The 16,240-nt window shown below is 45.0% G+C and overlaps 1 protein-coding gene and 1 long non-coding RNA gene across 2 annotated transcripts in view; one reads left to right on the forward strand and one right to left on the reverse strand.

Moving 5' to 3' along the window:
• Positions 1-6,945: 6,945 nt before the first annotated feature.
• Positions 6,946-11,138, reverse strand: LOC116963671. The gene is made up of 4 exons (XR_004408348.2): positions 11,027-11,138; positions 10,842-10,920; positions 8,055-8,168; positions 6,946-7,620 (listed from the first exon to the last, which is right to left on the reverse strand). It is a non-coding gene; the product is annotated as an uncharacterized LOC116963671 (long non-coding RNA).
• A 797-nt stretch (positions 11,139-11,935) lies between these two features.
• CDH2 (cadherin 2) overlaps positions 11,936-16,240 on the forward strand; it is a 118,340-nt gene continuing 114,035 nt past the window's right edge. Inside the window, exon 1 of the mRNA XM_042798014.1 lies at positions 11,936-12,720. Coding sequence (XP_042653948.1) covers positions 12,646-12,720 — 75 coding nt within the window. The 5' untranslated portion in view covers positions 11,936-12,645. The remainder of the gene's footprint in view (positions 12,721-16,240) is intronic.

Below are 16,240 nucleotides of genomic sequence, written 5' to 3' on the forward strand. Positions count from 1 at the left end.
CCTATCAGTAACTTTGGCTGTTCAGAGGCCTGTGAGTTGTGTTGTATGGTTGTATTCCTGATCTCTTAGGACTTGTATACGACTAACCTTCATCAAGGTTTCAAGCCAAAATCTTCATCTACAGGGCAAGATATTTTTTTCATGTTGCTGCAAAGCCTCATCAATTATTAAAGAGGTTCACTAATATTAATGTGGAAACATCAACGTTGCCAAGAACTGGGGTTCATTTCCAGCAGTGCCCAAAGGAAAATCTGCTCTCTGGATAATGTGGATATTAATGGTGCTAAGATTTCACACCTCGGTAGGGAATATCTGGTTTATTTTCAGTTCCCTAGCATATGGTGCTTTCTCTGGGTTCCTCAGGCGGAAGAAAGAATAGCTAGGCTTCATTTTGTTTAGTCTGAAAATGGAAAATGCTTTTGGACCACTTATGGTTAAATGCTGATTTTTTCCCAAGGATGTGTGGAAAGGACTGTTTTATTCTGCAGAGAGGAAAGAAGAAGCAAGTGGTTGCTGTAGGATGTCCTATAGTCACTGCATGAGAGGGTGCTGCCCACAGTGATGGCAGCAGAACTCGGGGATGAAGATGTCCATCAGCAACATTTTTCCTTTAATTTTCTTAATTTTGACCCCTTGCAGAGCCTTTTGCTCCAGTTCAGTCCCTTGGTCTCAGCACAAGAATCTATCTGTTTCTCAGCTGTCTCTTCACTGCCCTCTTAGAGCAAACACAATAATGCCCCAAACAGATCTTTTCTTCTTTTTTTTTCCTGTGGAGATCTGTTTGCTTCTCAATGGAGAAGAGCTACCCCCATACACAAGCTGCAGCATGACAGAAATATCTCAACCACTTGGTGACCCTGCTTCATAATATCAGTGCCAACAACATAAAATAATCCTTTTCCTCTTTCCCACCTCCCCCACAGTTTTTGGGGAGGTATTTCCATCTACTCTTCTACCCTGGGATTTCTTTTGACTTCCCTTGAGAGGCTGAGCTATATTTGAAATCATTTTCTCCTACTTAAGCTTCTGTGACAGTAGCTGGGTGTTTGACCAGCAATGTTAGACTTTGGTGGGTAGGTAGAAAAAGGAAAACCAATTAGATGGTTGGTAATAGCATTGTGCATTCATCAAAGCTATTCTTACTTTTGAGGATGCTACCCAGAGACAAGACTTTCCCAAGGTATAGAAGGAATTTACTCTAAACAGCCAATAGGCAAACTGGAAAGATGCACAAGGGTGCTCTTTATCATGATATTTTCCTCATCTTACACAACCATAGATGCACTCCAGCTTCTGGAATGGTACAGGGAAATACTAACTATCCGAGCAAGCATAAAGAGAGTTTTTCTTCCTTGAAGTCTGTGAACCTTAGCTTTCAGTTCTTTTTTATTACACCTACAAATAATTATTAAATACACCGCAAAATTAATAGCATTCTGCTGTGACTGTTTAAAGTCAACAGTTTGCAAACAGGTCTTAAAAACCTCTACTAGTGTTTCAGTTGTCTCTATAATGTGATTTTGGCCATTTATGTTATGAAATCTCAGTAGCAGGAAAAACTGAGCGCACTAATGAAACCATAAGCCAACATTCTTTCACTATGTTTCATGCTGGATTTGTCACTACAATAAGCATCCTTCCTCTGCAAAGCATCACGCTTGTTTTTTTTCCTCCAAAGTCCTGTTTTGTCAGCTTTTTGGAAGAAAAGTGGAGAACTCACGAGCACTTTAAATTCCCCAAGTCCAAGAGTGAGTTGTAGCCACATCCCATCTCCACACTGAAGTGACACCTGAGCTCATATCAACCTCATTTGTCTGTTCTCCACAAGAGAAATGATTACCAGGAGACTGGATCCCAGAAGCATGCAACTTTTCAAAGGTTCTCACAGGAATTAATTGAAGGAAATTGCTATTACATATCAATCCTCATGTTAAGGAATACTTACAGTTAGGAGGGAGACCCATGTTGAAATGAGCTTATACAGGACTCTTTGGCTTTATTGGACATGTGATACCACAAAGAAAACAAATCTTAAAATTATTTTTAGATGAGAACCTCCTAAATTATATGCTACTTGCTTCAGCAGGAATCTTAAGACTTTTTGGGGAGATACTGTGGATGGTTATTATACCTTTAACAGCCTTGGATTCATTCCTATGCGTTCACTGGAGTTGAAAGGGAGAAGAGTATGAATGGATGTTTACCTGCATCACAAAGTTGCTGTCAAAGAAAAATAGAGCAGTTAAATCCCCAAAACATTTAAACTCTAGGAACATGGGAGAGAGAAAGGCTCACCTCTGTATTTGTAAGCAACAGTTAGGAGTTTGCTTTTGGCCACCACCCATCAAAATACTGTCTTCAGCAGCAATAACTGCCAGATTTTTGTTTCCCTACCACTCCTCAAGAAGAGCCAGTACTGTGATTTGAGGGGGCTGAGTCATAAGGATGCATATGCAAAACGTGCAGAAGCCACTGAAAGAATGAACCCTTTCCAAACCTTAAACGTTGCTCAGCAGAGCCACCCAGTTCAGGCTGAAGTTTATGGAGTTTACACAGCACCCTGACTAGGGAGGTAACAGCACCAGGAAGGAATAGATGTGAGGCAAAGTAATACGCGTGGACAAAACTCCAAGCCAACCCAAGGCCTGGCATTTAGTGCAGACAGTGCAAAGGTACAGCCATGGATCACAGATCAGTTGTGATTTTTAAGGGTATCTAAACACATTCTTTGGTTTGCTGCAGCCATGATCCAGCTCCTCACAACTATGGCATGTCCAATATCAGGAGTCCTCTTCTGGTCCCCTAATCCTTCAGTTTCTCTGTTGCCACTTCTTAGCCATTGACACGAGGCCTAGATTCAGAGGGATTTCTCCACTAGTTCTGAAAATCTCATATGTGTTTACAATTTACTGACTCATCTCCAGGTGGGATTACACATGGTTCTCTTCAGAAGGCTAGGATATGTTCAGGCAGAATCAGAGGGGACATTGGCTGCTTTAATGGCTATGGAAACTCGCTGTTACTTAGCAGTGGAGTGGGGCACTCCTGGCTTCCCAAGGGTGTTTATTTGTAGAGGCAATCTGGTCATGATGACTCCAAATCAGTGCAAGGAGAGAATACGGAGAGATGTAAAGTGATGAGCGTGGGATGGAAGTGGAAGACTGCCAGGAGTGGAGCTGCAAAGAATGTATTTACAAAAGCTTCAGCATGAAGGAAAACGAGGGTTCTTCCTGTAAAAGTCAGATGCCTGGGAACAAATACTGAAGGGTGTGTTTCAGAGCAAGGATACTATTTTGGGAAACTGTGGTTCTGACTGGGGAGTTGTCTGATAACCAAAACAACAGTGTGATGAAAGGGTTAATGTGATCACTGTTTTTGTTAACTCAGAGCATTGAGTAGGAATCTGGTACACATACTACTTCTGTTTTTCAAATGACTATAACTGCTGGTGAAATACAGTGTGCAGTTCTAGCACTAATACTTCAAGCAGCATGTTAAAAATCAGAGGGTCAGGGAAGAACTGGAACATTTATTAAATGATTGGGAACTATGTGTTTTAATTAAATACTCAAGGACTTTGATTTAGTTAGCTTAATGAGGAAAAGCTTTGACTTTCCAAAGGTAACTGGTCTGTAGTTCCAATACAGGGAATGGACACATGAAAAAGGAACTCTTTAGCTTAGTGTTGAAAGAAATAACAAGACTGAATGCCTGGAAATTAGACAAGTTAGATAAATGCAGCCTACTCATGACACAGACATTTTTAAAGAGAAGGGTAACCATCCACTGGAACAACTTAGTACAGGTGACATTAGACTCTCCATCACCAGTAATTTTAAAATGAAAATTGGATTTAAAAAAAAAAAAAAAATCTAGTTCAAGCAGCAACTACTTCAGAAATGTTTTATAACCAGTATTACATCAAAGGTCAGCCTATAGACTTTTGTTCATTTAATCTAGAGTATATAACATTTCCAATATAACAATTTTAAGGTGAATCACAAGCATGCATAAAGAATGCCTGACTACAAACCCTGTGGGGCATATAAGAATTTTCAGTATTTATTTGTTTTGCTCCAAAAACTACTCTTGGCTCTCCTATAACTGTAGTGCAATGTAGATACCACCGCAGCAGCACCAAACCAGGTAACAGAAGCACAAGGCTCAGCGCTGGATGCAAAATCCTCCTGCAAATCAAAGCGAATACTTGGGTGTTTAACCCATGCTGAGCTCCCTGCTGTTGCCTGCAGCTCAGGAACTGTGAACAGAAAAGGTCACAGCAGCAGCTGGTACTGCACCCTCTCCAAAGTGGTTCAAAGGAAGGCCTAGGTGGAAAAAATGTCTGTCCCTGACTTGTGAAGTAAGACTTTCCACAGAAGCACCGTATTCATGGGGAAAAATTAACCGTAACAAGACTTGTGGTGGATTCTGTCACTCTAAACCAATCTTTCATATCTGCCTCAAGAACATGCCCTCACTTTGCACAAGTTCTTGGCCTTGTTAGAAAAATCACTTAGCAATATTCTGAAGCCTGTGTTTCCATAAGGTCAAAATAAATTACGAAAATGGTCCCTTCTGACTTCAGAAAGTATAAAAAACAGTGGATATGATCCATTAGCAGTAAAGAAAAAGTAAGAGATTTTATTTTAAAGCAAAAGAACTAAAGTCCTAGAGTCTTTATTTATTTATCTACCTATTTATTTATTTTCAGAATCTGCACATGTATTGGATTGTGCTCCTTTACAGAGAAACAAATGTGGGGCTCTGATTTGAAAAAAAAAAAAAAAAAAAAAAATCCTTAATTTCAACTCAAATACTTCCGTTTACACTGGGAAAAAAATGGACAAACTTTCAGAAATGATGAGCACTCAGCAACTCCCATTGATCCTAAGGTCAGAAGCAGCAGAGCAGGGTTTATAAGGAGGAACGATGTAGATTTAGGGCTTTGACAAAGGAGCCCTGCCTCTCTTGCCATGACAGTTGTTAACACCTTAATCCAAACAATCCTCCTGCCCCTTGGCCTCAGAGTCACCATGATTTTTTTTAATCCACTGCCCGGTAGCTACCTGGGGGCACCCATCAGCTGTTTAGCTCACACGGGTGATGAGTTCAAACTAACACGGCAGGCTGCAAACTGGTGAAGTGGGGTACAAGCGTGTGCTCCCCTCAGCTGTGGGGATGGAGACGTCTTGGGGACAGACGAGGTGGGCAGCTCTTAACAGCACACCACAGTGCCACAGGAAAAAGCTTTTTTTTTGTTGTTGTTTGAGGAGCTTAGTTTCAGACACAGCTTTGCAGCAGAGATCAGATTTTCCACAGGATGTACCTGGCACTGTAAAAGGACAAACCCCCCCAAGTTTCAGGCTGCCAGGGGTCTAATGTAACCAAGGGAGAATATTCTTCCCCTATGAATAAATGTTTAGAGACTTCCTAAAGTTCAGATTAATGATCCAGTCACATAAATTCATAAAGCATTTGGGGATACTTTAGGCTTTCATTACTTCAAAACAGAAGGAAGATCTCCAAAATCATTTTTGAGAAGAAAGCCAATTTCAAGTCCGACTGATGTAAAAATGATTAAAAAAACAGGAAGGATTTTTAATCATTATATTTCTCTGGAATTACGTAAAATATTTCTGCATGGTTACTTTAGTGTGTGTCAAATTTTAACTTGACTGAATTTCTGCAGACAAATTGTAAACATTCTTAATAAGAGCACTACTATTATTAATCTACTTGTCAATAAAAACAATTTTTCAGATGCTTGAATCCACAGTTTCCTAACTTTTAAAATGCTCTAAACTTCTTGAATCCTTGGAACAAGCCATGTAATATGTTTATTTTAAACTGCAATTTTGGGGAACATTGACTGTGATCTAAAACTCAGTTTTTGTAATTGTGTTTTCTCTCCTTGAAGCAGAAAAGGATATCAACAGCATAACAATTATATTATCATGCTGGGCCATTTTACATTCTACCTTCAAGTTCCCTATGGAAAACATAATTATCACTATTATAATCCACGAAAAAGGAAGGTATCTATGAAGTATAACTACAGTTTATATTGACAGCAGTTTCTTGACTGGAGGAAGCCATATGCTTATGTTGTTTTGTGAGGAAATCTTAAAGTGCTACATTTTTTTTCCCTCAGTATTGCATCCAAGAGAAGTATTCCCTCAACCCCTTCCTTCAGTTTACCCTTTGATACATCAGTCAGACCCAGCTCCTCCTCGGTGCTGTCGGGGCCTTTCAAGGGGAGGAACGAACTCATGAAAACAGACAGTCTCTACCACCTCTCTGGTGCTTAATGCAACACAAAGCTTTGGAAACTCCAGAGCAGCGCCTCCAATCTCCAAATAGGGGACACTGACTTGTCCTATGAAGATGGTTTGTTTGCAGAATTTTTGCAACACAGCAGTTGTTGGGGGAATAAGAGGCATATTAGATGCAGACAGATCCGTCAGGAGATATAGCTGTGAAACTCTTCTGAACTATAACAGCATAATTTTAAGATCTGTAACAATGCCAGATTTTGGTCAGCTTTAACAGCAATTGAAAAAGGCACAACCTCAACATAAGAATCATGCTCCTCCCAGAGTCAGACGCTGTGCTCCAGATCCCGGAGTAAAATCCCTCAGTGAGATGGCAGTAAGAATTTTATAAGAAAAATAAAACTACATATTTTCCTTGATCTCATTTTTCAAAAAGGACAAAGGATTTTTCTGAAGTTTTCAAAAAGCACTTGGCTTGAAACAGCCAACCAGCCCAGCGAATTTAATCTGTTAACTAAAAAAAGGAAATATTACAGTAAATAAAAATAAGATTTGGGGATAGAAAACATTAGGCAAATCTAACTATAGGTGTTAAAAATTCTGTTTAATAATGAAAGCGGCAATCAACATGACAGATCTTACAATTTCAATAAAGCAAATTCTTACAATTTAATTAAAGTAAATTATTTTATATGCTGGTTTACCATAAACAATTAGGGTTCCAGTTTCTTGATTTTTATTACCTAGAAGTCAGGAGTAATATGATTGGTCTTCTGGAAATTTCCAGTGTTACTTTCTTGTAGGTGTTACATACATAGATTTTCAGAGAAGTCAACAGGTTCATTCATGCCAGTGAATTCTGGCTATGGCTGAGGAGGGAGTCTGGGACTCTGCAGACTGCATGAGTCAGAAAAAAGTGAGACTTCTGATCCCAAGACAGTAAAATGATTACTTGATTTCATTCAAGAAAAAGAAAACACTTCAAATAAGTGAATTATGAGTAAATAAAAAAAAAAATCACTGAAGCTAGCTTATTAAGAGGCAAGTCCACCTCCTTCTACTGGTCTATCTGAGATGAAGTAGTTCTATAAAATTCTATAAATTCTTTTGTGGTGATTAGAAATTATCATAGGCACTTGTTACAAGTCGTCATCCCTTCAGACCTTTATCACACCATATGATTAAGGCCTTGTTCTGGACAATATTTTTTTGTTGCTGTTGTTGAAGATATCCAACTGAATAGAGATGCTATGCTGATCACAGGATCTTCCTCTCTATCTTGATTTTCAATAGAACTCTCCGGGCCAAACAGCTTGCAGGCACTGGGCAGTGATGCTGAATGAGTTTCCTGGAAGAATGAATTATAAGCACTAAGCTTGACTATGTTGATTTCCAATCATCACACTGAGGGTATAAACATAAAGCCAATTACACAATATGCAAATATATTGTATCACATCTGGATTGCATATGCTCAGCATCTTCTCCTTAGAGAAATCTTTTGCAAAAGTTACTAGCAATTAGCAGAAATATAACTATGGTGACAGATACGATTTAGCTACCAGAAAAAGGAAAAAAACATCCTCTTCCATCAAATCTTATATATATATATATATATATATATATATGCACATATACATACATAGCAATAGAAAAAGATTTATATTGCCAAAGGTTGCTAAAGCATAAACACAACTGCTGTATATAACATTCTTCCATCCTGATCCAGCTGATTTTCAAATTTGAGCAGAACAGCCCACTAACTGCTGCAGCTGTAGTTACCTTTCCATGTCTTGCACTGTCTTGATGTAAGAAACAGGCTGGAGAAACATTCAGGCTATGTATGTTAAGCGATGATAGTGCCAGAAAAGCCCATGAGCACAACTTGGTTAAGTTCTGTAACAAATTACAAGATATCATCAAGTAAATATTACTTACTGCTAAGACTGTCTTTTTTTTTTTTTTTTTTTTTTTTTTTTTTTTTCCTGAGACTAGTTCCCTACATAAAAGGACAATTAGAACTTAGGGCTTTTTTAGATCACATAGGTGATCAACATGAAAAAGCGTGTTTCAGAAAAAAAACACTTAGACCAGATCATTCAAAGGGTCATGCTTATTTTGCTGAAGTAAGAAAAAGAGTATTACACTAACAACAACATTCTAATTATCTAAATTTTTAAAATATTTAAGCTGTTTTGGCATCTGAGCCACTTAGTTTTTCTTTCCCACTTGACACTATCTACATAAACTGCATTCTCCCCGGCCACCATGCATGATTATCTGCTTCCTAAAACAATCATTTTCATGTGTTGCCAATGACTAACAATCTTACAATTCAGTAAAATCTCTCCCCCTTAGGAATTTTATGTGTGTGGAGTTGCTATATAGAATATACAAATTTGTTTTTTCCCCATTGCCTGTCAGAGACTTCGCAGAATATGTCTGGAGTCTCAAGGGGTCCACAGAGCCCAAGTTAAAAGCAACCATCCTAAAAAGTTGGATTTTGCTTTTTTTTCCACTGTTGTGATAGAACTCAGTAATAAGCACTGAATGCCCTTGGACCCATTAATTAGGATGTTATTTTTTTAACAAATAAAAATATTTCTTCATATGTAATGAAGAATACAAGGAAACTGGGTAAATTAATATGCATGCACTCAGTACTTTTGCTCATTACATTTATCCTTCCATCTTGTAAATACTTAGGCATATGAACAGTGGTATGTCTGTGAGCTCCATGATTCAATTTGCTGAGATCACATGTATAAATGTTTGTCAGATCAAGGCCTAAACTGTCAGTAAAGTGCTTAATTTGCATAATTTGAATTGAGGAGAGTAGCAGTGGCAGTACCTGGCAGATTAAATATAAAGATAGACCCACAAGGGAAAAAGTCTTTTTTTTTTTTTTTTTTTCCAAAATATTTGAAGCCATGAGCAATCTAGTATGTTTCAAATTGAAAACATTCATTTTTTACAGGATTTTTATGAACCTTAGGAATGAAAATTAATTTGGACAAGTTGAAAGAGAGACTCAACTCCATGACTAACATGGGAATTACCCTAATCCTCTCTTCAACTTAATCATGGAATTTTAACAAGGTTTTTCTGGAAGCCCTTGAGATCTCCTAGGTTGAACATTAACTTATGTCCGTTATTTTTATACTACTTAAAACACACTCATAAATGCAATCTGTGGCTGAGTTATGAGATAAACCCTTTGAGTTCTAAATCATTTGTTTAAATCTTGGACAGAAATTGCCACCATTTGCTGGCTTTTGCATGATATATGTGAAAAGGGCTGATGAGCCCATGTAGTAGCAGTTCTAACTCTGAATCTCCAGCTATGCCTACTTAATGCTCTAGATTATTGGGGTGGGGGGAAATTTAAAAAAAAAAAAAAAAAAAAAATCTGTTCTCTTGGGCTTATGCTACAGATGAATAGCACAAGCCCTGAGGAATCATCCATGTCTGGAAGCAATGCACAAGCTTCTCCTCTGCTCTGCTCTCACAAACATATGCCTCTCACCCATAAAGAGATGCGGTGTGGAGATTATACCCCAAAAGATATAACCCACCCCTGCTCTGTTAGTTTCTCTTTATCACAGTACCCAGAACTGGTATGAGCTGGAGGAAACTTTTGGTTACGACTGTGTAAATGAGGGAAGCCAACTGCGTGATAGAAACTTGTTCAGGGCTAAAAGATTCAGTAAAATGATGTTGGCAAGAGCAATTTTTCTGCCAGGGTTACTGTTTCTGCTAAGTAAATTTAAAGGCAGCAGCAGAACCGTAAGAAGCATCAGCCAGAGCTCAGATCTGGTAACCTTCCAGATATACTGCAGAGCCTTTTATTTTTTCAGGCCTTTAGGGATGGATGGGTTGAGGGATATGAGGGGCCGGGCTCATTTAGATGATAGGTAATTACTCTCATTGGACAGTTGGTTTATGGAGTTGTTTATATTGTGTGCTTTGCATTTTGTAGGACACTTGTAAGAGTGAATCAGTGCTCAAATACAGTCATTAGTAAATTTAATATTGTATCTACCTACCAGAAAATACAAACAGGGATCTGTTACTCAGGGAAAGTCACCGTTTCATCAGCAGACCCAAGCTAAAGAGACCGAACACATGCTCCCTCAGGTGCAAACCCGGGAAAGCCCTCATTGTAAGCCGCTATAAACATCAGCTGTGCCCTTCTCGCTTTTTTTTCCCTCAGTCCAGGCTAAATTTGAATCCCGACGTTCCTTCCCTCATTTCATTGATCTTCTCAACTGTTGGCTTCGGTAAAATCTCATGGGCTACAACTTTAAAAAGGGCGCGGGGGGGGGAGCTGCTTTCCTAGTTGCTGCTGCCTTTCCTCGGCTGAGTCTCATTTGGATTTTAACGCTTGCAGGTGGCTCCCGCTTCGACTGGGACCGGCCCTGCCCAGCCTGGGCGCGCATCTCCCCCGCCGCTTCGGGCCTTTCCTCCCTCTCCCCTGACTGGGGTAAACAGCTGCACCCCAGCTCGCAAGTGACCGGTATTTTCGATTTCGAAGCTAATGGAATCGGCATCGTGCGGGCGTGTACTTACCCCGCCTTTCCCCGAGCAAATATAAAAGCAAAGCCGCTGTTTCCTTCCAAAGCATGAGCACGGCGTTTTGCGTTATCCTCTAAAGCGGGGGGGGGGGGGGGGGGGGAGAGACAAGGTATTAAACTGGGAGTATTTTTCTTGCAAGTTCAAGTGTAAAATAAGATGCTTTAAAATAAATAATGCACCATTTGGAATCGCCGCTTCATGAGATCGTCTAGGGGCCAATGCCTACAAATCCTCCCCTTATTATGTCCCAGGATGGGAGCTCTGATGCATGGACACAAAACAACTTTGCTCGGTGACCTGTGGGCGAGAGAAAATCATTGCTAGCTCTGCAAATGACCCAGCACTGATACTTGCTTCTCTAACTGTTCGCTCAGCAACACTCCCCAGTCCCGTTATGCACGCTGACATTTTTGAACCCACGGACTGCAGCCCCGGCCAAGCTTCTGAAATCATTTGCTGATAGAATTCAGCAGGTAGTTGCGAAAAAAAAAAAAAAAAAAAAAACAACCAAAAAAACAACAAAAAAACAACCAAACAACAACAAAAAAAAAAACACAACAAAACAAAGAAACGTAGGGAAAGGGGGTAAAAAGTAAAAGGAAAAAACAAAACAACCCTAACCCGCTACACAGTAACAGTTGAGCGAAACTTGCGGAGCCGCCAGCAGCCGGGGGTCCGGGCAGGGGCGTCTGCCACCCCCGGGCCGGGCACCACCGGCGCCCCCGCAGCTTCTCCCCGCATCGACCGTCCCCTGAACCAGCACGGCGGGGACGGGTCCTTCCCTCCACAACAACTTCTCCCCTCGCCCCCCCAAACAACTGCAGCACAGCGAGTTGGTGGGTTGGAATTTATTCCCTTCCCCCCCCCCCCCCCCCCCAGCTGATGGCGTTGCAGGGTGAATCGGCGTTAGTGCCTGCCCCAGCGCCGGCTCTCTGGGGGCCGAGGAGGGGTAGCGGTCCCCGCCGCTCGCCGTGCCGTTCCCATTGGCCGTGCGGCCGACAGGGAGCGACGGGAGGCGGAGGGGGAGCTGCCAGCAGCAGGCAGGCACCGGGCGAGCGCGTATACACACACACACACACACGGCAGGCAGAGGCTGCTGGGGTATTGTTATCGTTGTGCTTCAGCGGAGGGTTTTGCCTGCAGGGGGAGGGGTGGAGGGAGGAGAAGAAAGAGGGAGAGAGAAAGTGCGAGGCGAGCATGCAGCAGGGCTGGGGCCGGAGCGGCGGCGGTGCTGGCGCGCCCGGGCTGAGGCGCTGAGGGGAGCCGCCTGCCCGAGCTCGCCGGGGGGCACCGGCGGGAGGAGCGAGGCGGGCACGATCCGGGCGTGGGGAAGGCAGCCAGCCGAGGGGAGCCGCCGCACCGGCCTCGCAGCAGCAGCAGCGACTACTTCTTTCTTATCTCCCAGCCTTTTGTTCGCCCATCCTCCTCCTCCTCCTCCTCTTCCCTGCCCACCCTCTGCACCGCGGAGGGGGCTCGGCAGAGAGAAAAGCCTGACCCAGAGCTGAGTTTCACCCATCCTCCGCCCCTCTGTCTGTCTGTCTCTTTCTCTCTCTCTCTCTCTCTCTCTCTCCCCGTCTCTCTCTTCCCCCGCTGCATCGCTGCCCATGAGCTAGAGCGGCAGCCGGCAGCCAGCGCCGCGGCAGCCGGCTCCGGCAGGCGGGGGCAGACGCCGTCCGCAAGCCCCCCGGCAGCTGCCGCTGCCCGACCCTCCCCGCTGCTCCCCTCGCCCCGCTCCGCGGGCTCCGGCTGCGCTCCGGGACTGCTGGGGGCCGCCCTGCCGCCGCCCCTCCTCGCCTCCATGTGCCGGGTAGCGGGAGCGCCGCCGCGGATCCTGCCGCCGCTGGCGCTGATGCTGCTGGCGGCCCTGCAGCAGGTAAGCACCGCCGGCGGGGAGCGGGGCCGGGCTGCGTCTCTTTGTTCCCCTGCGGGCGGCGGTGCCCGGGGGAAGGCGGGAGACCCGGGGGGGGGGGTGGGGGGGGAGGCTTCGCCGCTGAGGTGGGAGTATCGGGGAGCGGGGGGTAGGGGAAGGCCGCTCGCGGGGAGCCACCTGCTCGGGGGCAGCCCCGCCGCCGCGCTCCGAGGAGAGGGGAGCGTGTGCCCGGGGGGGGGGGGGGGGGTCCCCCGGAGCGTGAGGGGTGGCGGCGGCGCTGCCGAGGGAACGCGGTTCCCCCCCCCCCCCCCCCTTCGCTCCTGGGAGAGCAGGTGCCGTGGGAGGGAGGGCTGTCCGGTATCCGCTCGGCCGGCAGCAGACCGGGACCTCGGCCCTGCGGTGAGCGCGGGGGACAAAGTACCGGAGTTGGAGGGACGGAACGGGCATCACCCCCTCCGCCCCTCCTGAGGAAGGGGGGGCAGCCCCAGCACCCCTCCTCAGGCCCCTGCGGGCCGCGCCTCGGCCACCCCCGGATCCCGTGCCCGCTAATGCCTTCCCGGGAAGAATTTAATCAGCCTCCGCCTGGGCGCCGGGCTTCCCCACCCCCTGCCGTTAACGGGAATTTCCACTGGGACGGGCTCGGGCTCCGAAGTGTTTAATTTATTATTATCGAAGTCCTGCTGTTGCATCCCTCGGGCGGGCTCCCCGCTCGCCCCGAGCGGCGGGGTCCCGGGCAGGCACCGCCGGCCGGGGTGCCCCGGGGGGGGGGTGTCTCTCCGTGGAGAAAGTAGGGGGTCTGCGGGCCGGCGCCCGTGCGAGGGGGGAACCTCGGGGGCGAGATGGGACTGACCGGACTGGGGGGGGGGGGGGGGGGGGGGTGTAGTACGGGTACGACAAAATGGATCCCGGTTGGGGCAGCGAGGGCAGCGCCTGCGGGGCGGTGGTTGGGCTGGGTTACCCCCTCCTCCGGCGGCGCGGGGCGTCCGGAGCGAACGCGGAGCCCGGGAAAGGGGCGGGGGGGGGGGGGGAACCCCGAACGGAGGAGGCTGGGGGTGGGTGGGGAGGGTGGCGGTGGGTTCCCCCGCGCTTTGTGCTCGCTGAGCCCGTATCCTGCGCGGCGCCGGGGGTGGAGAGGGCGGCAAGTCTGAGGGCCAGATGGCGCAGATCATCGCCTCTTAATAGTATTTACGGTTGGGGCATTTCTGGCGGGCCGGGGGAGCGGGTTGAGGCGAGGCCGGCGGCGGGGCCGGGGCGGCTGCAGCGGCTGGCGCAGGGCGGGGGGGGGGGGGGCGGCCACTGTCCATGGTGCAGCGCCCCCGGTGCCCCCGCCCGCCCCGCCGCCGCCGCAGCGGGGGCCGGAGCGCCCCGCTCCTCCTCTATTTCCCCGCTGTCGCCGGCACCGCCGTTCCTTCGCGGCGCGCCCGGGAGGTTGAGTCCTTCCAACCCCCCCCGCGGCTTCTGAGCGACTCGCAGCGGGCGAGCGAGGTGCTGAAACGCTGCTCCGCGCCGGGCGGGGATTTTTCCCTCGGGGCTTAAGGGGGGACACGGGGCTGGCTGGCGTGACACGGGAGTGTCCGGCTGGGCATGAGCGCCTTCCGCGTGGAAGCAGCCACCCTGTCCGCAAACTTGTGATGTGCCGCTTACAGGCTGTTGTGGTGTTGTGTTGATTTTTTTTGTTTGTTTGTTTTTTTTTTTTTTTTTTTTATTTGTTGGCTTGTTTTTTGTATCCGTTGATTTTTGATTTAGTTTTTTTCTTTTCTATTTCCTTTTACTTTTTCTTCTCTAAATGCTAATAGCAGATCTGTACATGCAGCTTTTATTATTATTCTTTGCGAGTCCGTATATGCTATTTATTGCATGTGCTTTCAGTTCTGTTTAGTCTTCCCATCTCAATAAATCTTTAACGCACAAATTCTGCAGTAAGCTTTTATCCCAGCCTTTTTTCTACCCAAGGCAGGTTTGAAATTAAAGCACAAGCTATGAATTAAAGACAGGAACTAGTTGTATTGCTTTTATGTATCACTCAGTGTCACTGGCATGTTACGGTTGGGGAATCCAATTTCCCCCTTGTTTGGGTATCCATTAAATCAGGTTAAGGTTGATTTTTAATAGTGTGTAACAAAATTGGAACTTGGGTATGAAATCAGATTTATAGACCTATGTCTGTACAACACTTTCATTTAAAAAGCGCCTTTTTTTTTTTTTTCCCTACTTCTTTCATGCATACCGCAAAGAACCCTCACAAGCTAGATGCAGTGCTAACTTTCTTTTTTCTCCTGTCATCAAACCTACTACTTTTGGTTTGTAGAAGTTTATCTGTATCAGGTTCTTCTGAAATGCTGAACCTTTCTACTTTAGCTTTTCCTCTCTGCAACACAAGAGCTATCTACTGTTATTTTCTAGAGTTATTGATCACTTCGTTATTCATCAATGATGTAGAAAAGCTGTCACTGTGGAATTACTTGAGATCGTAACTGAGAGCAGGTTTTAAGGCAGATCTGCAGGTGCTGTTTATGTTCAGGAAGTAGGGCTTTAGATTTTCGGTAATATGGAACATGTATGGGACATAAGAGAATGAAAACTGCACTTTATTTTGCTGGTTAACTGATCAGTATGAGTCTGGAAGTATTACGCGAAAAAACCTGACAGGAGAGAAGATAAAAAGCGAGGCTTGCTTTTCTGGACAAAACAACAGATCCAGTTTTTAGAATTGGGATAACAACGGGATTGAAGAAGCAATGGGAAAGTTAGCATGAGTTTACAGGAACGAAGCTACTGTTAGTTAGAAATCAACTGAAAGGGGAATAGAAATTAAGTTCTCAAAAAGGGAATACATTTTTTGAATGTATAAGGTGATTGGATCTCTCAGTGGATGATGTATGTTTCAGAAACAAGTAAACAAGAAAGCAGTTTTGGAGCCTTTGTGCCTAGGTGACTGTTCTGAATTCGAATTACAATGACAGAGGATGTAAGTAATTACCCTCTGCAGGCTGTTCTGATCTTGTTCCAGGTTTTAGCAAATGTATCCAGGTGATAAAGCTACCACCCTAAATGACACTCCTGTTAAGCTCCCTCTGCTGAGAATCCGGCAATGGCATTTCTTGCCAGCTGCACCCCACTCATAATCACCCCCAGCAGCAGTTGCTGGCAGAATTGGGGTGAGGCATATTAACGCTGTTCTGTGCAGAAGTGGCAGTGAGATCTCCTATTGTGGCTGCATCTTCATCTTTTATAACACACCTGTGTCTTAGTTTATTATTATTATTTTTTTTTAATCGGTCTTTTAAGTAATATAGTAAATATGTGATTGTATAAGCACAAAAATAAGTTTCAGGATGTCTCTCTCTTAACAAATCAGACTCCAACATCGTTACCTCCTTTCAAAGTGGACTGAATATATTTTATGATGCTTTTCATAAGCCCCAGAACAGGAAAGTTGTGCGAATGGCTCAGCCTTTTTGGATGTAGATCTTTCTGTACTGGTTTTGCTTTGTCTTCAAAGAATCTATCTGAAAAGTTAAAT

The sequence above is a fragment of the Tyto alba genome, unplaced genomic scaffold (assembly GCF_018691265.1).
Source record: "Tyto alba isolate M040663 unplaced genomic scaffold, T.alba_DEE_v4.0 Super-Scaffold_27, whole genome shotgun sequence".
Taxonomy (NCBI): Eukaryota; Metazoa; Chordata; class Aves; order Strigiformes; family Tytonidae; genus Tyto; species Tyto alba.